General features: G+C 40.4%; 1 protein-coding gene across 8 annotated transcripts in view; it reads left to right on the forward strand.

Moving 5' to 3' along the window:
- The window catches only part of ppp1r12a (protein phosphatase 1, regulatory subunit 12A), a 193120-nt gene that overhangs the window by 160669 nt on the left and 9863 nt on the right, over nucleotides 1-22588 (forward strand). For 5 of the 8 annotated variants that reach the window (XM_059652591.1, XM_059652592.1, XM_059652595.1 and 2 more), the window contains 8 exons: nucleotides 3009-3145; nucleotides 5115-5177; nucleotides 13446-13462; nucleotides 13830-13968; nucleotides 14587-14691; nucleotides 14896-14943; nucleotides 15869-15919; nucleotides 22342-22517. In XM_059652591.1, coding sequence (XP_059508574.1) covers nucleotides 3009-3145; nucleotides 5115-5177; nucleotides 13446-13462; nucleotides 13830-13968; nucleotides 14587-14691; nucleotides 14896-14943; nucleotides 15869-15919; nucleotides 22342-22476 — 695 coding nt within the window. In that variant the 3' untranslated portion in view covers nucleotides 22477-22517. The remainder of the gene's footprint in view (nucleotides 1-3008; nucleotides 3146-5114; nucleotides 5178-13445; nucleotides 13463-13829; nucleotides 13969-14586; nucleotides 14692-14895; nucleotides 14944-15868; nucleotides 15920-22341; nucleotides 22518-22588) is intronic. The other 3 variants (XM_059652593.1, XM_059652596.1, XM_048548685.2) reach the window with 1 other exon arrangement.

A 22588-nucleotide genomic window follows, 5' to 3' on the forward strand; every position in this document is an offset into this window, starting at 1 on the left:
GCTTCAGAGAACATTTAAACATAGAATTATGGTAGTGCTGAAGTCTGTCAACAGACAGTCCAGGACCAGAGGGAATAGTCTCAGAATAAAGGGGTGCCAATTTAAAATTGAGCTGCGGAGGAATTTCTTCTGAGCGTGTGTCTTTGCAACTTCTTGCCACAGAGAGCTGTGGTGGCAAAGTATGTGTGTATGTTTAAGGCTGAGATAGATCTAAACAAAGAAAGTTGGCCCACCAAGACTGCGCCTCCACATGATGCCTTTCTAAACTAAAAATCTTTTGCTTCACTGCTTGTATCCCTCTGTATCCCTCCAACTCGTGTATCTGCCAAGATGCTGCTTAAACGTTGCTTTTGTGACCACTAAGCCACTGTGCCGCCCGAATTTTGGAAAAAAATTTGTGCCTCACATTTCCTTTAAACTTTTTTAAGCCTCTGTCCCTTAGTAATTGACATTTCTACCTTCCAAAAAAAGACTCCAGCTGTACATTCTCTCCATGCCTTGTATAAATGTTTAAACATCTCAGGTTGTTCCTCTCCATTGAAGGCATGTGGCAACCAGAACTGAGTAAAATTCCAAATGTGACCCAACTGAAGTTTGGTACAGCTGCAACATGACTTGTCAATTTTTATACTCTCTGCCATGACCAATGAAGGCAAGCATGTCACATGCCACCTTGTCCACCTTATCCACTTCTGTCGCTACTTTGAGGGAAATGTGGGCTTGTACGCTGAGATCCCTTTATGTTGATGATACCTAGGGTTTATAGCATTACTGTACAATTCGCCTCCTGCATTAGATCTTCCAGAATGTTTCAACTTGCACTTTTCTGGATTAAATACGATTTGCCATTTCTCCTCCCAGGTCTCCTGTATCCTGTTGTATCTTCTGGCAATTCTCCTCATGACTGCAGGTCCCTCAGTCTTTGTGCCATACTAATTTAGCCACCTGCATTCTCTGTCAAATCATTGATGTACGTTACAGATGACAGAAGTCCCACTGCTGATTGCTGTGCAGAACCTCTGGTTACAGATCTCCATTCAGGAAAACACTGCTACTCTGTCTTCTATGACTAATCAAGTTCAGTAACCATCCTGCTGCGGAGCTAATAACTTCACCTTTTGTATTAGCCTGCCAAGAGGAACCTTGTGAAATGCCTTGCTAAAGTCCATTCAGACAACATCTATTGCCCTGCCCTCATCAGTCATCTTTGTCACTTCCTCAAAAAACTCAATCTGGTTTGAAAGGCATGACCTTCAATGCATAAAACCATGTAGCCTTTGTCTCATGTCCATATTTTTTCCAAATTTGAGTAAATCCCATCCTGTTGAATGATTTGCAAAAACCTGGATATTCTAGTAGAGAATTATGTGGGAACATGTGTAGCAATGCCTTATTCATGGTTAAAGTGAGTTCAGTGTTTTTAAGACATGGAGATAAATTTTTGGAATGCAGTCAGTGAAGGGTTACTTTGATTAGATGGAATGTGGAATTTGAAATGCAAACCCATTGTGGTCTTACTGAATGGCAGAGCAGTCCTCAGGGGTTGAATGCTCTCCTCCTGTCTTGTGTCTTTATTTTGGGCTCTTGCGATGTGGCAACCACCTCATCCAAGGAGCAATCTGGTGACTCTTCACTATACTGCCGCCGATACAAGTATTTCCTGTGTTAAATATGTAGGGTGGCACGGTGGCTCAGTGGTTAGCACTGCAGCCTCACAGCGACAGGGACCCGGGTTCGATTCCAGCCTCGAGTAACTGTCTGTGTGGAGTTGGCACATTCTCCCCGTGTCTGCATGTGTTTCCCCCGGATGCTCCGGTTTCCTCCCACGGTCCAGAGATGTGTAGGCTAGGTGGATTGGCCATACTAAATTGCCCACAGTGTTCAGGGGTGTGTGGGTGGGATGCTGTAAGGCGTGGTGTGGACTTCCTGGGTCGAAGGGCCTGTTTCCACACTGTAGGAATCTAATCTAATCTAAAACTGCATAGAATTCTGTGCCTGGACTAAGCATAGTCCTGTACTGTTGTAGTTCCTACCACTGCCTCATTCTGCAAGCCAATCTCTTCAAATGAAAGCCCAGCATTCCTGATTGTTGGCATGCAAGCGCAAGGAGCATTATGAATTCCCCATGAACACCCAAACCCCTCTGAATATCAGACTGGGCATTTATCTCTCCCACTGAGAAGTGGGAATTACCTGCATGTGTGATAATTCAAAACAGTGTTTGCGGAGAGATAAATATAGTTTGTTAGGGTATGTCTCTTCTGTGGCCTTTTCTAATTTTCCTTCAGTTTTTATATCAGTTTCCAGTCCAATTAAAGACAAAAACAATCAAACATTTGTTTGTGACGGTGAAGTGAATTGTGCCATGTTTCCCCAGTTGAGAGATTGTTCTAATGTGGGTGATTTGACAACTCACTTGCGTACCTTTTTCACTAGGCCTTATTCAGTGTTCAAGATGCTCAACTAGCTCAGCATAGACCAATGTTTTACATTTGAGTCCTTCTGCATCAGTGTGATTCAGTTCAGGACTTTGTGAGCCATATTGGTATAATTAAATATTCAAACCTCTATCAAATTAATTTGCTGAAGTAAGCTGGTTTAAGCTGTCTTAATGTAGAGGCCTGAAATAGCCATGGCTATCATGTAAATTTTGTGTCGATAGTAAATTAGGTAAACATTCAGTTCTAAAGAAGGTTTACTGAACACAAAATGTTAACTCTGCTTTCTCTCCACAGATACTGCCTGACCTTTTGAGATTTTCCAGGCATTTCTGATTATTTTTTTTGATTTCCATCACCTTTCTTTGGTTTTTCCAGGTCTTTGGTTTTTTTTTGTTAGATCGACTACTGTTTGTGTATGAAGTAAGATTTAAATAGTTCTGTTACACTAAACTTCCAGGCTAAAAGCTGTAGAAGAAGAAATTGTGTGACGGATACATTGCCTTAGTAAATTTGATGGGACCATGACTTCCTTGTTGGTTAAAAAGACAAACTTTTTTTTTAAACTAGAAATGGACAAAAGAGAAGATGAGAGAGATGGAGAAGAGAAATTAGATGACAAGTCACAAAATAAACCATCGATAAGAGAGCGTCGGCGGCCAAGGGAAAAGCGGAGATCAACAGGTGTTTCTTATTGGACGCAGGATGTAAGCCTAACTTCTCCTCCTTTTATTTTCAAATAATGTCCTTTTTAGTTCTTTTGGGATGGTATGTCTTTCAGCTGTCAGCTGTTAATCCTTTTTATTATATGCAGTTTATTTAATCTCTCCAAAGAACACATCAGAAACCATTTGCTTCCAGTGTTTTTTCAGGGGCTGTATCATTGCAAATAATCCACTAATTTGTTGGATAACTTGTGCTCACTCTGTGCACGGTGTGATCTTACTAATTAGTGTTCACAAAACCTCAACCAGCAAAAGTAGGTTTCCGCATAAATTCTTCAATGGCTGATGGAGGTGGGAAGAGGCTAGTGTCTGTAGAAGTCTGCAGAAACTCTGGAAGTGTGAGCAGTAAGGATGTACACTCCTAGAGCTATGTGAAATTGTTTTAGGAATGCTGTATATTAAGCATTGGAAGCAACTAACATTCAGCAAGGGGGAGAAAGGGAAATGGTTCTGCACTAAACCCTGCCTGCCATAGCTCTGTTTAGATGAGTCTATATTTGCTCCTACCCCATGACCTCAACATTTTGCAAGTTGCGACATCCTGCACTGGCCTACAAAGTCTGATTTTTGAGGGAATTACTTTATAAGTATAGTTCCATTGAAGTTAGCAGTTCTATGGCCGGGAATTCACTTTCTGCCTCTCCAATGACGGTCCCTGACTTGAAAGCACAAGTCAAGGATGTGATGGAATATTCTGTGTTGCCTGGATGATTGTAGCTCCAGTGTTATTCAAGAAGTTTGATACCATCCAAGACTAAGTAGACCAATTAATTGGCACCACACCCACTGCATCACTCCCTCCATTCATGCATTCCCTTCCTTTATGGCCGCAATGGGTTCGATCATAGGATGCACTGCAGAAAATTATCAAGACTCCTCCAACAGCCCCCTTCCAAACCTATGACTGCTACCTAAAAGTGCAAAGGTAATAGATGCCTGGTAACATTGGCTCAGAGGGGAGCTTATAGGTGCCATTCTGGAAACTTCAGAACGGCATGGTGGGCATCTGTACACCCCAGAGACCCCCCCCCCCCTCCCCCCAGAGGTATATGGTCATTCATCACCAATGTCTTCAGGGCAATTAGGTATGAGCAATAAATGCTTGTCAACTGGTAACAATCATATTAAGAACAACTGGGGAAAAGGAATTGTCACCTTGGTAATTTCAGGTCTGGGATTTCTTTCACAAACCAGACATTATCTCAACCTTTTTCTTTCCCGTTATGACTCTACTGGAGCCGCGCTCTTTCTGGCTCAGTATCTGTTTCCACTTTCCCTTTGGAAGTGCCCTGGGATCTTTTCTTTTCTTCAAAGGCACTTGACACCATGTATGTTTTTAGTACATAAAATCTTACTGCAATTTGTCAATATTATTGCTAATACTTGTTTACAGCTTGCATTTCTCTGCTCAGGAGCCGTATCATTTCTCCCCGAAACATAATTTATTGAAGGTATTAGTTAAAAGTTCTGTGCGCAGTGTCCAGTGTGAGGTGTCTTTTTTGTTTGAGAGATCAAAGGGGATGGTTTTTAAGACTGTTTTGAACATTATGACTGCTGTGGTCAGGCCAGACAAAAGCAAGCCATCACCACCTGTTGAACTTTGAATCTTAAACATATTGTACGTGACGCTTTGAGGAAGATTTATTCCTCCTGAAACTAGCTTGTTGCATTCAAACAGATTTTATTTGTAGAACATCGTATACATGTGTTTGGAGCCCTGTGTCTTCTGTAACATTGCCATTTTCTAAATCTAAGCCTTGAGTTACTCTGGTGTTAACAGCTGTTTATTGCATAGGAGCAGGCTGACTGCAGGATATGCAACTGATCTCATTGGACCAGTTGCAGTATAAGCCTTGGATTACCCATGACGAGTCATATGTAGCAAGTCACCAAGTGTATAAATAGTTTGAATTTACTTGATTTTTACCTAACAGCTGTAACTTATTTGCAGAGTGATGAAAATGAACAGGAACAGCAGTCTGACACAGAAGATGGGACAAACAAAAAATGTCAGGTAATTATTTTCTCTATACTCAATATTGAAATGTTTCTCCCAGAATAGTGGCAGAAATTTTATGCTCAAAAACTTAAGTTCATGCACTCCTGTGAGAGCTTGGATGTGCTTGAATTTCAGCGTCAGCTTTATTTGAGCCAGAATTGGTGGAAACCATTGAAAACGAATTACTTTTCAACTGAGTGGATTTTCTGTTTGTTGTAATATTTGTGACATTTGCTACATTCTGTTTGAGAACATTGATGTTGCAAATTATGCTTGAAGCAGATTTACGACAATGGGTTCTGCTTCATGTAGTAATAAATCAGCATTGAACATGCACATATTTGGACATTTGGTGCTACTTGGTGAAAGGACTTATGAGGAATTCTTGGATTAAAATGTATTTTGAGGGTATGTGTTTTCTGGAAACCTACATGACGAATTTCAAGGCTCCTGATTTTTTATTTTGTAGTGTCAAATGTTTTAATTGGGCCAGCATTAAACCAATAGAGGGGGTCCTGATTCAAAAAAATGGTTTGTTTATTTCACAAACGTAATGTGCTTAAGATGAATAAGAGTGTATTGTTTTCAGACATGAACCAAGGTTGAGCAGACAAAGTGTCTTAGATTTGGTTCAGAGTTAGTTGTACTTGCTCTTTTTTTTCCATATTATGTTAGAAACATTAAATCTTAACATGCAAGGAGTAGAGTGCTGCCTTCCAGGTGGAGTTAAAAATTTCAATTGTCTTTTTCTGGTGTATTGTAAAAACTGTTTACAGAAAGGCCCTCCGTATCCTGGCAATCTTCGAATAGCAATGAAATTCTCCCTCTTTCTTTATTTTGATGTTGACTTCTCCTGCCATTAACAAGTCAATCAGTAGAACTCATTTTCTCCCACTTTTACCTGTTGTACTTTTGAACACTTCCAATGCACATAGAACATAGAACAATACAGCGCAGAACAGGCCATTCGGCCTTCGATGTTGTGCCGACCTGTGAACTAATCTTAGCCCATCCCCCTACACTATCCCATCATTATCCATATGCTTATCCAAGGACTGTTTAAATGCCCCTAATGTGGCTGAGTTAACTACATTGGCAGGCAGGGCATTCCACGCCCTTACCACTCTCTGAGTAAAGAACCTGCCTCTGACATCTGTCTTAAATCTATCACCCCTCAATTTGTAGCTGTGCCCCCTCGTACAAGCTGACGTCGTCATCCTCAAAGATCTCACTGTTCACCCTATCTGATCCTCTGATCATCTTGTATGTCTCTATTAAATCCCCTCTTAGCCGCCTTCTCTCCAATGAGAACAGACCCAAGTCCCTCAGCCTTTCTTCATAGGGCCTACATTCCAGACCAGGCAACATCCTGGTAAATCTCCTCTATCTTTTCCAATGCTTCCACATCCTTCCTGTAACAGGGCGACCAGAACTGCATGCAATATTCCAAGTGAGGCCGCACTAGCGTTTTGTACAGTTGCAGCATGACATCACGGCTCCGGAACTCAATCCGTATACCAATAAAACCTAACACACTAAGTTTTCTTATCAGCCCAATCAACCTGGGTGGCAACTTTCAGGGATCTATGTACGTGGACACCAAGATCCCTCTGCACATCCACACTATCAAGAATCTTTCCATTGACCCAGTATTCTGCCTTCCTATTATTCTTCCAAAAGTGAATCACCTCATTTCTCAGCATTGAACTCCATTTGCCACCTTTCAGCCCAGTTCTGCAGTTTATCCAAGTCTCCCTGCAACATTCTTCCACACTGTCCACCACTCCGCTGGCTTTAGTGTCATCTGCAAACTTACTAACCCATCCACCTATGCCTGCATCCAAGCCATTATGAAAATGACAAACAGCAGTGGTCCCAAAACAGATCCTTGAGGCGCACCACTAGTGACCTGACTATCTCCAATCAAATTGTTGCTTGCTAGATGATTATAAATCTTATCTCTTATAGTCCTTTCCAAAACTTTCCCTACAACAGAAGTAAGGCTCACAGGTCTATAATTACCTGGGTCATCTCTACTGCCCTTCTTGAACAAGGACACAACACTTGCAATCCTCCAGTCCTCTGGTACTAAACTTGTAGACAATGAGGACTGAAAGATCAAGGCCAAAGGCTCTGCCACCTCCTCCCTAGCTTCCCAGAGAATCCTCAGAAAAATCCTATCTGGCCCAGGGGCTTTATCTACCTTCACACCTAGAATTGATAACATCTCCTCCTTACTAACCTCAATCCTTTCAATTCGAGAAGCCCGTAATTCAGTCTTCTCTACAATATTCTCTTGTTCCTGAGTGAAAACAGATGAGAAATATTTGTCGAGGGCCTCTCTGATCTCCACACGGTCCACACACAACTTCCCACTTCTCTTTCTGACTGGCCTTATTCCTACCCTAGTCATCCTCTTATTCCTCACCTTTTGTCACTTGTTTCCATGAAAAGAGCTCTTCACCTCATTGCCTCATTATTTCTCCAGTACCACCTTCAAGCTCTTTTTATTCTTTCTAGAATTAGATTCCCCCAAAACTGAACATGGCTGTCTAACTTCAACCTGCTTCATTTTTGTATAGGTGCATTCTCGTTTCTAATTCTGTACCTCTAAACCCCAAGTTCCCTTCTGTATTTAGGTTTTCATCGACTTTTATACTGTTAGTATTTCTTGAAAATATTTACACATCTGTGCTTCGATTCTTTCTGCTGCAATCCTTACCCTTCAAGAAAATTAGGGGAATGTGGACTTGGCTGAATTGGTCAGATATTAAGAAATTAATATCTTGTGCCTCGCTAATTGCCCTTGAAGATGGCGATGAGCCTCCAATAATCATTGAGACCATTCTGTTTGTGTAGAACCACGGCAGTGCTAGTGAAGGATTTCCAAGATTTGGGGCCATTGACTGCAGGAATGGAAGTGTGGTTCCACATCAGGCTTGCAGAGAAGTCTTCAGGTGGTGGTGTTTGCTTGCACGTGCTGCCCATGTCATGAGTTGATAAACATCATGTGTTTAAAAGATGCTGTAGAATACTTGGGTTGCTGAAGCGCATTTGTCCGCATAATTCAGCCATGTATATGCATGGTGGAAGAAAACGTTTCAGCTGGCAGGTGTTGATCGCAAGGACTTTTTGATTCTGATGGTGCCAAACTTCTTGAGTATTGGAGCTATACTGATCTAGGTATATGGACAGTTGGAAATGTATTACTTGATGTGAAATTCCCACATTTGACTCCTTCTCATAGGCAAAGAATTTATGTATGATCCACTTCAGTATCTGCTAATTATAACCTCCCAAGATGATGATAGTGGGGATTCAGCAATGGTCATATTTTGAATGTCGTGGGGAGGTGGGTAATTTTTTTTTGTTGGAGATGATCATTGCCTCACGGTTGTGTGACACTCATGTTTGTTAACACAGACTTCATCAGTATCTGAACTGGATACTGTGTAGTCATCAGCAACTATCTCAATTTATCTAATGATGAAAGGAAGATCACTGAAGCTGCTAAAGACGGTCGTCCTGATCAATCTTGCAGCAATGTTCCAGGATTGCGATGTGGACTCAATGAGTACCAATGTTTCTTTATTCAGTATGACTCCAACCTGGAGAGAACTTCTTGCAATTCTCATTTGCTTAGAATTTATTTGGGCTCTTTGTGACTCTGAATCAAATTTAGAGCCTTGAAAGGAAATTGCCATCCTTTTTGGTCTAATTTATTATCTACTTCTGTCAATAATGCAGACTAAGCCTTCATCTGGCATGTTGGTAACTATATGGTACGTTTGAAACAATCTGTCTAAAAGGCTGATTGTACAACAGTCACTAGTTGGGACTGTACTTTGTAGATTGCTAACAGGTACATATTTGCTTGGCAAAAGTGAACTACTGTGCTGGGAGAATGAAGAAATGACAACTGATCAGGTTAATTGAGAAAATGCATTGAGCAACTGATGGACTTACATTAAATTAATGCTTGAGAATAAATCACATCACTCCTTACCAGCAAAGGAAATATACTTTTTAATGCTTGCAAATTGGTTGAAAATTGATTTATACGCAATTGGCTTTATATTACTGTAAGCTGATCTCTTATGTATGGAAACTCTTTAGCAACAGAATGATTATTGTTCTGTGGTCTCATCAACAGTTTCACAGTCTTTGTTTTGTAGGATATCATTTGGGAGAAGTTGCTTTATATTTTTCAGTGTTTGTACAGAAATTATGAAGGCAGGCTATGCAGCTGTTGGACCAATATTGCATTCATAGAGGATCATTAATAACCTCAGAATTTCCAAAAATCCTTCTCGGCTGAAGAAACACTTTTGAAGCATAGCCATTGCAGCAATGTTTTAGTTTATCATTTGTAATCATAATTATGTTTGATCTTTATAGTTTTGGTAGCATAGTTGTGCAATTTGACTGAAATTTCCAAATTATTGTTTGATTTTGGTCATTACAAAGCTAAAGTATGGGTGTGGAAAGCAATTTCTCAGACTTGGATGGATGGAAAGCTGTCACTACTGGGCTGTGACTGAATTTAATTTGAAAGCAAAACTGGAGTCATTATTTGAAAAGGAAATGGAACCTAGATTGATTGAACATCAGCCTCCTGTGCTGTTGTTTCTTTTCTGCATTCTTTGGTAGTCCTGAGAAGTTAGTTATGTTTAGATCTATTGGGATAGAAGCTGGGAATTAGTCACTGCAGTTCCTGGCAAATGCTCAAGATTGTAAATCCTAAATCAAAGGCAAGGGTTTTGTTAATGGGATTTGAAACAAATCTGTTAGACAATTGAAAGGATCCAGTTTAAAATCCTTCAAGCCACAGTGCATCTCTGAATCCAGTTAACCTTTACAGTCTTAGTAAGCTTAGATGCTCCATTAACCGTGCAGGGTGCAGTAGACTGGTCTGATCAAGTGTAGGCCATCAGAAGAGCCTGTAAAGCTTTGCAATATTGAATTTGAAAGTTACAGTTGAAAAGGAACAAGATTGTAAGTAATAATTGCTGCTAAGGGTTAAATTATTAAAGTGTGTTGTTATTTTATGACTGTTGCTTAATTGAAAATATCTCTGGCATAATATTTGACCTTTGCCAATTGGATTTATGGTTAGTTTCAATGTGTAAATTAATCATCTTGTATTTGGATGAAATGTCAAATTATAACTGAATTCTTAATGCAAACTCCGTTCTACTGTTCCTGTCTTAATGTTATTGTAAAAGGAGGAACATCTGTTCTTGATTAAAACATTGATTGCTACATGAAAATACTTAAAAGGAACATGGTGCTCGTAAATGAATAACCTGTATTAATATTAGTGCAAGGAAGTGCTTATGGTTATTGCTATCATTGGGAGAGTGCTTTGCTTAGTATGTGTGGCTTTAACTGGCACATATGTAGTGGTAATTGTAAATTGCCAACTTTGTTACTGTTGGCCTTTTGTTATTTTTTTATTCCATCTTCATACTTTTGAAAATTGGGTTCTCAATCGCTCATTACTGCATAATTGGAGACAGCTGTATTGATCTGTTTAAAATCAGTAAGATTAATATCCTGACAATACAATATTTCATCAAGGGCACTAAATTGGTCCATCATCTTTGGTTTTAGCTCCGTATATTTGGGTTTTATTGCCCAGTTTACGCCTGGAAATTTCAAAAGAATATTATCCCATATCAACCTGTTTCAACGTGTCATGACACAACTGGACAAGTGAAACTTGAAGCAAGATCTTCTGGCCCAGGAGAAGGGCCACTACCACTGTGCCACAGAACCCCCTTGCTTGAGAGTTTGTTTACATTTTTTATTTCTTCATGGGAAGTGGGTATTGCTAACTAGTCCAGCATTCATTGCACATCCTTAATATCCCAGAGAAGGTCATAGTGAGCTGTCACCTTGAACCACTGCAGTCCTGGGGTGTAAGGATACTCACAGTGCTGTTTGGAAGAGTTCCAGGATTCTGACCCAGACACTGAAGCAACAACCAAAATATATGGTGAGTGGTTTGGAGAATTGTGGTGCAGATTGTGGTGGTCCCATGCACCTGCTGTCTGTATCGTCCTTGATCATACAAGTTGCAGGCTTTGAAGATATTATGAAGAGCTTTTGGTGACTGTTGATGTCCTGCCTTCTGACTTCCATTAGTTCACAGAAATTGTTAGCCTGTAAATATTGGTCATGATAAAGTCATTTGCTGAGCTCAATGAGAAGAACGGGACTGTTTTCAGTTTTGAATTCTTGACCGTAAAACTAAAATTGGAATTAGTGTTATTGTTGCATGAACTCAAATGAGTGCAGTGAAAAGTTTGGAAATCATCACTTTGGTGATATCTCGGGTACAACAATACTTAGCTATAGATTCTAGAGTACAAATTCTTGGTGGGGGGGGAATGAGTTAGAAAGTCAAGAAACAACAAGTTAGGAATAACAGTCCTTTCAACCCGGTCCATGCCGCCCCTAGCAAACAGTCTGTACCAAGCCTTGTCTCCCGACCGCGCCAGGTTTCTCATCGAGGCTTTCGAGGTTATAGTATGTATTTGGTTTCGTTTTGGTGTTATGATAAGGATCTATCGAGTGACAAAATGGCACACCATGTGACTGTCTATATGGTAATTGGATTTGGAAATGGAAGTAAACTGAAAATATCTGAATAGGTCTGCTGGTTAAAACAGAGGGCTTACATAAATTGTCGTTGATCACCTGTGTCATTGGTTTCAATAAGTTGTGGCAGAACTAAAGGAAAGTAACCTGAATGTTGGCAATGCTGACAAATGTATTTAAAGCATAGATACGTTTGCATTCTAAGTGCTGTGTACATTTTGGACCACTGCCTCAGATTGAGAATATTGGGATGTAGTACAGAAAAGTCACCATAGAGTGAAACCTACTTTAAGACATCTGTGCAAAAAACTTCATGCTGTTTAAGAATAAATTGAATGGAATCTTTTAATGTGATCTGTTTGGATTTCCATGTGACTTTTGACAAATTGCTTCTTAGGAAGCTACTAACTAAGATAAAAGCCCATAGTGTTAGAAGCAAGGGGCTGGCGTGGATAGAAGTTTGGCTGACCAGAAGGCAGAGTAGGCAATAGGGGCTCTTTTCACAATGACAGCTGGTGACTGGTGGATTTCAATGGTGGTTGCTATTGGGACACTTTGTCCAGAACGTTAATGTGTAAGTTGACTGAGGAACTGAGGGCTTTATTGTTAACTCGCTGAGCTGGAAGGTTCGTTATCAGACGTTTCATCACCATACTAGGTAACATCATCAGTGAGCCTCTGACGAAGCGCTGGTGTTAGTGTTAGTGTTATGTCCCGCTTTCTATTTATCTGGTTAGGTTTCCTTGGGTTGGTGATGTCATTTCCTGTTTTTTTTCTCGGGATAGTAGATGGGCTCCAAATCAATGTGTTTGTTGATGGAGTTCCGGTTGGAATGCCATGCTTCTAGGAATTCTTGTGCGTGTCTCTGTTTGGCTTGTCCTAGGATGGATGTGTTGTCCCAATCAAAGTGGTATCCTTCCTCATCTGTATGTAAGGATACGAGTGATAGGTGGGTCATGTCGTTTTGTGGCTAGTTGATGTTCATGTATCCTGGTGGCTAGCTTTCTAGCCTTTCTAGCCCTTTGGCCCAACAAGTCCACACTGCCCCTTGGAGCATCCCACCCAACCCATCTCTCCCTCTCCCTCTCCCTCTCCCTCTCCCTCTCCCTCTCCCTCTCCCTCTCCCTCTCCCTCTCCCTCTCCCTCTCCCTCTCCCTCTCCCTCTCTTCCCCCCCCCCCCCCCCATAACCCACACACCCCTGAACACTACAGGCAATTTAGCATGGCCAATCCATCTAGCCTGCACAACTTTGGACTGTGGGAGGAAACCGGAGCACCCGGGGGAAACCCACGCAGACACGGGGAGAATGTGCAAACTCCGCTCAGACAGTTGCCCGAGGCTGGAATTGAACCCGGGTCCCTGGTGCTGAGAGGCTGCAGTGCTAACCACTGAGCCACCGAGCTGCCATAACAATGAGGGTCAGCATTTCAGCTGTGGAACTATTTTGACCATTCACAGCAGTTGTGTTTTTTTTTGAATAAAAGTGTCACACTTAGTTGTGATTATCCTGAAATTCTCTCTTAAATGCCAGAATATATTAAATGTGGGTGTGTTATCGACTCTGATTTTTCCTTTGGAGGACAGAAAGACTGTTGCTCAATCTGTGTTTCACAGTTTTAGATCTTTATTGTGGAGTATTAGAACATGTGCTAAACTTTGAACTTCTCTCTTTTTTTCAGAATGACAGACTTTCAAGGTATGATTTTGTTCATTTTTATAGCCTCTATTATTCCTAGGCAACATGTACAAGATTTTAAACAATACCACACAGGGCTTGTAATAGTTGAGGATGATTATTTTACATTTATATCATTGGAGGTTGGAGGAAGATTGTATGTTAGTGAGGTTCCAAAAATAATTGGGGAAGTAAAATTAGAAAGATGTACATCTTTGAGTAGAGGATGAACATGTGTGTATTAGAAGTGTTTTGCTGGGAACATTGCCAAAATTAGTAAGAAACCACGCATTCTTCTGATGTTGATTTAGGTTTATTTGATCACAGTAAACATGCTCATGACACCACAATAAAATAAAGCAAGTTAACAATATCTGTTTGTTTACAGGTTTGACACAGGACTTTCTAATACTGCACATAACGAGGGTCCTGAACAGTTCTCTAATCGAACAGGTTTGTCTACTTTCAGAGGAAGCAAGCAAGCGTCTCTCAGGGCAGAAAAGGAAGACACGTTGGATTATAAAAAGGTGACCACTGAAGTGATGTCCTGTCTGAATTTGTGCTTTGTAAATGCATTTCAATATTTTGATATAATCCTGTCCTTGACTTCCTTGCATGGGTGTGCAGAGCAGGCTCTTGAGTCCTGGGTTAGTGCCCTACTCCAAGACATGAGCCTGTAATCATGCTGAACATACAGCACTCCCTCCAGATCACGTTGCAGAACTGTTTTACTGGTGTGCTGTTAGTGAAGAATCCTGTTTGCCTGCTTTTGAAGACTAGACGATTGCATGACTTAATATGTAGAAATTTAGGTGAATTGACCTGATGTCCTGGAGACAATATAGTTCGTCAACCATCAAAGCACCTTTTCTGATCACTTAGCATGTTATTTGACCTGGCTGTCTCAAATTGGGGCTTCTGTGGTTAGTTTGTATACGTGATGAAAGCACTTTGTGATGACACTGGCTTGAACAAAGTGTTATGTAAATACTAATTAATTTTTGGCTCATAGTTGAAAGTTTCATCAAGAGTTGCAGGTTGTAGAAGAGGGCAATTCTACATTTGGTGAACATGGTATTTAATTTGTATTATTTTAAAAGTGGAATTCCGTGTATTACAATGGTTGGATACTTGTTCTTTCACAGCTTTATGAGCAGTTCTTGGCAGAAAATGAGAAACTTAAGGCGAGTCTACATGACACAAACCTGGAACTGAATGAGTTGAAAGTGCAATTAGAGAAAGCCACACAGGCAAGTGCAACTGTTAAATCTTGCATGACAATGGAAAATACAAATGATATTCCACTCTTTGGAATCAAGTCATGAAGTACGCTGTGTCAAATACAAATTGGTTCGTGTGCAAACAGCTTGATTATTTTTGCAACAAGGCATCATACAGCTTTGGGTTCGCCTAGAATATCCTGACTTAGAGACAATACCAATATTGTTTTTCAGAGGCAAGAAAGGATAGCTGATCGGTCGCTGCTCGAGATGGAGAAAAGGGTGAGCTTTAATTCAGAATGATCTCTTCGTGCAATCTAGAATGACCGTAGTAAATAAAATTTTGAATAGTTTGTGATTTATGATATTTAGATTAATTTGGGGTCTGGATGTGAGTTTGCTCGCTGAGCTGGAAGGTTAGTTTTCAGACATTTCGTCACCATTCTAGGTAACATCATCAGTGAGCCTCCGACAAAGCGCTGGTGTTATGTCCTGCTTTCTATTTATCTGGTTAGGTTTCCTTGGGTTGGTGATGTCATTTCCTGTTCTTTTTCTCAGGGGATTAATTTGGGGTGAACACATTATTAGCTGACATGTCATTTTTAGTCCAGGTGAAAATTCCAGTATTGTAGACTATTGAGAAAATAAGCTGTCTTCTCAATGGACAAAAGTAAGCTATTTTCTCAAACTCTAAACAAATTAAAATTGTGTATTTTAGCTGTTATTTTACATTTACGGGTAAGTTGACAACTGAATCCTACATTGAGCTGAGATGTTGTAAAAATTGCATCAGCATTGTAACCTTCAATAAAACTGCAGTAGCAACTGTGAAAAGGAGTAGCTGACCTGTTGTAATGCATAATCTCTAAGCAGCATACGTAACTGAAGTATTGATCGTATTTTTGGGTGCATGTACCAAGGTGTAAGTGTGACCTGGAGATGCCAAACCCAGAGGACAATGCGCAGGTTGTCCAAAAGCCATGGCACTCAATAATTTGACAAACTTGAGCATAGTGGATGACTTCCTGTTAGTCACCACAACTGCATAGTGTATTCCACAGAGGTGGGAACATGTTTGTTTTTCAAGCCATGATGGGAAACGGGTTATCTTTATAAAGCAGTGGATGAAGACTCAGCAAAACATGTTTTATGTAGACTTTTGCTTTTCCTTTTCAGTAGAATTTTGACAGTTTTTTGTTATTAACAGGAAAGAAGAGCTCTCGAAAGGAAAATTGCAGAAATGGAAGAGGAGCTGAAGGTAAATGTTTAGACACCATGTACTTTAAACTGCTGTTGAGCATGAAAAGTTCACTTGTGCACAGAGTATCTTCTAAAAAGCATCATAAGTTTTCTTTTGTGAATGTAAACTGAGATTTGTATGTTAACTTCTGATGTATAAACATGGAATTAGCACGAAAACGTTTAGCTGGCCAAATGAAATTGCCGTCACAACCAGTATTCTCAATATATCAGCTTGACATTGCAAGAGCAATAAAAATTTGTTTATCAAAGTTCTTCAGTTTGATTAATTAAACTTTTTGGTTTGATTTTGACACTGGCAGTTGCCTCCAAGGAAGTTCTGTTTGAAATGTGCATCATTATAACCTTGAATAAACCAAAGGCCCAGATTTTCCCCTTGGTTCTGTCGCATATCTGGCACAACTGTTTCCATGCAATCAAATGCATAGATTTATGGAGTTCAGTTCAAGATTTTTAATAGTTAAATTGGAGAATGGATTCCACTGTTACTTCAGGCAAAACCAGGAAGGAGGGGGTGGTGTTCCACTATTGATTAAGAATCAATTACAGTTATAAGGAACCATGACATTTTGAAAGCTCCTCAACTGAAGCCACGTGGATAGAACCTAAAAACGAAACTGGGCAATCACATTGTTGAGAGTATAATGATTGGCTCCCCCCAAGAACAATCTTGTGAAAAATAGAAGAACAGATGTACAGGCAAATCTCAGAAGTGTAGAAGTATTAGGTAGTGATAGGGGATTTTAACTTTGAATACCCCAGTTTATGTTGACATTGTATGAAAGATTTAGAGGGAATAGAATTTTTAAAATGCATCCAGAAGAGCTTCACAAGCCAATCGGTAGAAAGCCCTACGAGATGGGTGGTCCTTGACATGATTTTAGGCATTGAAGCCAGGCAAGTGGTTGAAATAAGTGTTGGTAGCATCTTGTCGATTGGCCAGAGTGAACTGGGTGCAGATGCTTCTTGTAAACTTTTTCAGAGCTGTGGATTGCTTTCATGAAGGAAATTGGGTGTGTGTGGGCCAACATGTTCCAATAAAGGGTGGTACTACTAAATCCTTTGAGTCATGGATGCCAAGAGATGTATAAGATTGGATAAAGTAAAAGAGGGCTCATTGCAGATACAGAAGGATTAAATTACCAGAAACCCTAGACGAGTACAGAATGTGCAAATGGGAACTTAAAAAGGGACAAGAAAAGAATAATGGCAAATAAGCAAAGTCCCAAGTAATTTTAAAAGTACTTGAAGGGTGAAAGGTTAACTAGGGTAAAAGTAATACACATTAAGGATCATAGTGGTAATTTGTGCATGGAACCAGCGGATATAGATAGGATTCTAAATGAATATTTTGTGTTCATGTCCACAAGTGGGAGGAATGATGTGGATAGAAATCACCAGGCAAAAGGACTGTGATACAATTGGAGAAATTAGCCAAAACTGATGGAAGATTGAGTGGTCTGGATTAATCTCCAAGACCAGGTGAAACATATCCCAGGCTGTTGAACAAGACAAGGGTGGAAATAGGGGCACTGACAATGGTTTTCAGTTTGTCTCTAGCCACAGGAGAGTTCCAAGAGGACTGGAGGGTAGCTGATGTGGCACCATTATTCATTATTCTAATGGCTTGGAAAGGGTAGACGCTGGGAGGTTGTTTCCGTTAGGCAAGGAGACTAGGACCCGTGGGCACAGCCTTAGAATTAGAGTGGGTAAATTTACAATGGAAATGAGAAGACATTTCTTCATCGAGAGAGTGGTGGATCATTGGAATTCATTGCCATGGAGCGCAGCAGAAGCCCGGATGTTTAAATGTTTTCAAGGCAGAGATTGATAATTTCTTGATCTCTCAAGGAATTAAGGGCTACAGGGAGAGTGCGGGTAAGTGGAGTTGAAATACCCATCAGCCACGATTAAATGGCAGAGTGGACTCGATGGGCCGAATGGCCTCGATGGGCCGAATGGCCTTACTTCCACTCCTATGTCTTATGCTCCAAGATTGGAGCAAGGGGGAAAAACCCAGAAACTACAGGCCGATCAAACTCAACAGTGGAGAAACTCTATTGGAAACAATTCTGAGGAACAGAATTGATCTCCACTTGGAGAGGCAGGGATTACTCAGACAAGTTAGCACATGGTTTATTAAGGAATGGCATGTGTCCAACTTTGACTTTTTTAAAGTTGTGGCCAGGTGTATAGTTGGAGTCGATGCTTTTGATGTAGTCTGCTTGGACGTCTGCAAGGCGTTTGATAAGGTCCCCCCGGCAGACCGATAACAAAGAGCTCATAGGATCCAAGGAAATTTGGCAAATTTGGATCCAGAATTGGTTGAGTGGCAGGAAGAAGAGGATGATGGTCAAGGGCTGTTCTGGTAACTGGGAGTGTGTGTCTGTTGGGATTCCACTGGGATCAGTGTTTCAGTTTGTGATGTACGTAAATGATTTAGACCAGAATATAGGAAGGTTATTCAGTGATACAGAAATTGTTGGTGTGGCAAATAACCTTTAGATGACCAGGCAGATGGGCTGATCTCTGGCAAATTGTAGAATCCTTACAGGGTGGAAATTGGACATTTGACCCATTGAGACTACACTACCTGTCTCAAGAGCATCCCACCCAGCCTCCCATTTATCCCTGTAAGCCTGCATTTCCTGTAGCTAACCCACCCAGCCAACACATCCCTGAACACAGGACAATTTTTAGCATGACCAATCCAACTAACATGCACATCCTTGGACTGTGGGAAGAAACGAGAGCACTTGACAGAAATCTACACAGATACAGGGAGAATGTACCAACTCCACACAATCACCAAAGCCCCGAATGAAACCTGGGTTCCTGGTGGCGTGAGGCAGCAGTGCTAATAACTGAGCCACTGTGATGCTCAGATAATTCACTCCAGATAAGTTTGAGGTGAGGCACTTGGGCAGAACAAACAAAGCAATCCTTTGAATGTGGCTTAATCAGAGCTGCTTTTAAAAGATTCAATGTCCATTTCTTGCCCTCTTGCTTTTGAAGCCCAAGATACTTAAATACTCTGTCAATAAATTCAACTGCCTCCATTGATCTTCAGGTCTCATGTATTATAAAACCATAGACAAGTAATCCAAATAAATCTTTGATCTTCTTGGATTGCCTTTTCTGATCTCTCTCTCGCCAATGTAATTCAATGTTTATACTTAAAGTTCCATCACCATTAGTCTGCCATTCTGTTCGCCTGCTATAGTCCCGTTGCAGTCAATTAGTATCATCTTCACTTTGCCTGAAAATTCAATATCATTGGCAAATTTTGAACTTTTTACTGTATAGCTTGGACTACCCTTAATCTTGGATCTGGTGTTTTGCACTTTTGTAGGCTGCGTACTTCAGCAGACGAGTGAAAAGCTAAAATTGGTTCCATGTAAAATCAAAGCTGTTTGTAGGCTATAATTAGTGAGTAAGCTGTACTCTGATTTATGTGATTTCTTTCTTTGCGCCTTCAGGAAGGAGGGATGCCCTTGAGACTGGTAGCTTGCTGCAGCTCTATTTAATGGCTCATGGGTTTTTTATATTTTTTAAATGGGATGACAGCATTGCTGGTTACATAGTATTTCTTGCCCATCTCTAATTGTCGAGAGGGCAGTACAGAGTGAGTCACATTGCTGTGGGCCTGGAGTCACAAGTAGATCAGACCAGGTTGTGATAGCAGTTTCCTTCCCTAAAAGACATTAGTGAACCAGGTGGGTTTTTACCGACAATCAATAATGGATTCATGGTCATCATTTGATTCCTAATTTGAGATATTTGTTGAATTCAAATTCCACCTGCCCTAAAAATGAGCACGAATGAGGTGAAAATAAATGAGTGCCTTTCTTCTTTCTTCTTCCTTTCGAACAAGAAAGGTCCACCACTCTTTTTTTATTGAAACCAGTTTTGTCAGACTGTTGGGTTCTTAGTGGTGCCACTGTGATCAAAGACAGAAGTTCGCTATGCAGCAAGTTAAGCTAGCTCTGCTAGTTTATTGCCTCCTCACTTGTTGTCTTACATGTTTTTCTCTGTTTTCCTTCATACGTAAGTGAGTAAACAGTTTGGAATTATGTCTGCAGTTTTGGATTCTCTGTTAGAGAGAACAATATTTGCAACATACTTTAAAAGTTCCAACCTCTGGAATTTTACACAGTGCTCTAATATTGACAGTTTTTCACATTTGCTAATTTTACATGAAGACTTTCAGGTGCTTATTCAGGAAGAGGTACTTGTTTCAGGGATGCCTTTGTGTCTCAAGTGGTCTAATTTTAACTGGCGTTTTGACAACTGAGATTTATTGTTTGTGGAATGGAATCCAAGAGGATGACCAAGGAGTTATTGGATTTCTTGTTTATGATGTCACATGCATTTCACAAATAGTGCAGTGGTTCAGCATGTATCACTTAGTTCTAGAGCTTCAAATTGTCTCCACTTTTTGTTTTCAGTCTTTCCAGAACAGCAAGTCATGAACATCATTGCTTAGAGCTTAGCTGGGTGAATCATACCAATATCCAGAGCAAATTTAAGACATGAATGGCTTGTCTTATGAGGAGAGGTTGGGCAGCTTATTCAGTTGAAGAACAAGAAAAAATTTAGTTAAGGTACTCAAGATGCTGAAGTGGATTGATAAGGTTGATTGTACAGCGGATGTTTACCTTAGAAGAAATCCACAACAAGAGGTCATTGTTTTAGAGTGAGAAGTGGAAGATTCAGAACAGAGATTAACACAACTTAGTTCTCAGTATGTGTCTTCAATCTGTCAAATGCTGAATTGCCTACTCCCGCATTTAGTTCTTATGTCCTTCTATTGTCTAAAAGGACTGTGACGTCCTAGTATTTTAAAGTGTAACTTACCTTTTTGAATTTGAAAACTTCTATATTATCCCAAATACTTGAGTCTGGCATGTAACCTGTTCCTCCAGTAGCTGCACAGCCCTGAGTTGAATGATTTTCCTGCATCTTTGCAGTCTTTCTTTCCTGTATTTTCCTATTAAGCAGCCTCAACACAGGACAATAACAGTTTGAGCAGAAGGTCCATAACTGAGATGTTAGCAGATGGTCTGTAAGAGCATTAATTCATGTGGTTCCTGGAAGTTAGGCTCACTGTGGCCAGGAGTAGCCCAGTGATTACTCTGACACTGTTTTGTGTGTATTTTTATTGCACAGAAGTTGTAATTTGTCTAGATCTGGTACTGATAAAGTAAATCATTTCACCTGCTGCTGGAAATCACCATTGGCACTTGTTCACCTTTATTACCTGGCTGATAAACTAGCTGTGCTTTGAAGCTTTGGAATATGCATCAACAGTGTGTTTTGTTTCCTCACGAGGTTTTGCTTTAACTTATTTCCAAAGAGCTAAGAATCGCTCCTTGCATTGATGTTAAACAACATTAACTTTCAATACAACAATTTCCTAAAGTGCTTAATGGGATTAAATGGTTGAGGATTATCAGATTAGCTATGATGTCATTGAATGACAGAGAAGACTTGATGACCTGAAAGGTCTGCTTCTGCTGTTGAACTTTATTGGGCTGTCGTCAGATAAAATTTAACTTGGAGCTTCAAGGGAATTACAAATGACCAAGAATAGTTTAAGGTGGTTTAAAAGGAGGGAGGTAGGGTTACAGAACGGTTTAGGAAGAGAATTCCATAATTTAGACCTTAGGAACCTGAAGGCATGCTCAATGGTGGCATGGTGAAGTTGGATCAGCATAAACCAGATTCTGAGTATAGAGGTCGGGTTGGGAAAGGGCTGAAAGAAGTTAGAGAAAGGGAAAGCAAGGCCATTGTTGGATTTGAAAACAAGTAAAAGATATTTAAATTGAAGGCTGAAGGATCGATTTCAGACTATAAAGACTCCCTGAAACTGTTGCGCGTGTGTGTGTGTGTGTGTGTGTGAGAGAGAGAGAATTTCTACGTAGTGACATAGTGATGATTTGGGTTGCCCTTTGCTGGCCTTTGTCCACTCTCGCGCTCTCAGTATTTTCCACCTTCCTCTGCCAACTGATAGTCATGTCCTGTTAAGCTGCATGTTTGGTTGGATGCCTTCTCGTAATTGCATCTTAAAAAAATTGGTCCCATGTATTCTGATTAATATTTCTTGGCATTTCGTTAAAGTAATCCAAGCTTTTTTTCCGTTGTCCAAACTGAAATATCCAAATGCAGAATTGCATGGAGACCTTGTGCTATGTGTGTGATCATTTATATTGTGTTAAAATTTATAATGAGTAACTATTTGAACTGTATTTGTATCTGGCTAAATCATGAGAGGAGCTCCTGGTAGGGATCACTATCCCTGTGTGAAGCAAAAATAGGCACTGATTATGATTTCATTAACTTTATTTTTCTTCCGTTATGCCTGCTTTTCATTCTGCTTTCCAATTCTGTTTCTTCTCCTTGTGTTTTGATCCCCTGCAGAGCCTGCGTCAAGTAAAAGAGTTTCAGACTGTGAGACAGTTAAATGAGCGGCTGCTGGCTGAGAATAGGGCTCTGACCAGAGTGGTTACCAAGCTTTCTGAGTCTTGTAGGCTTTTCCAGGCTGTGGACTCGTAGATCCTTCCCTTTTCTTCATTACTGCTTCCCTTCACAGCCAGGCAGGTGTTAAACTTCAGTTAACTTTCTAGTCCCACTTGTTTGCAATCATTCTGAACAAGGACTGCTTCTG

This window comes from Stegostoma tigrinum, chromosome 18 (genome assembly GCF_030684315.1).
Source record: "Stegostoma tigrinum isolate sSteTig4 chromosome 18, sSteTig4.hap1, whole genome shotgun sequence".
NCBI classification, from domain to species: Eukaryota; Metazoa; Chordata; class Chondrichthyes; order Orectolobiformes; family Stegostomatidae; genus Stegostoma; species Stegostoma tigrinum.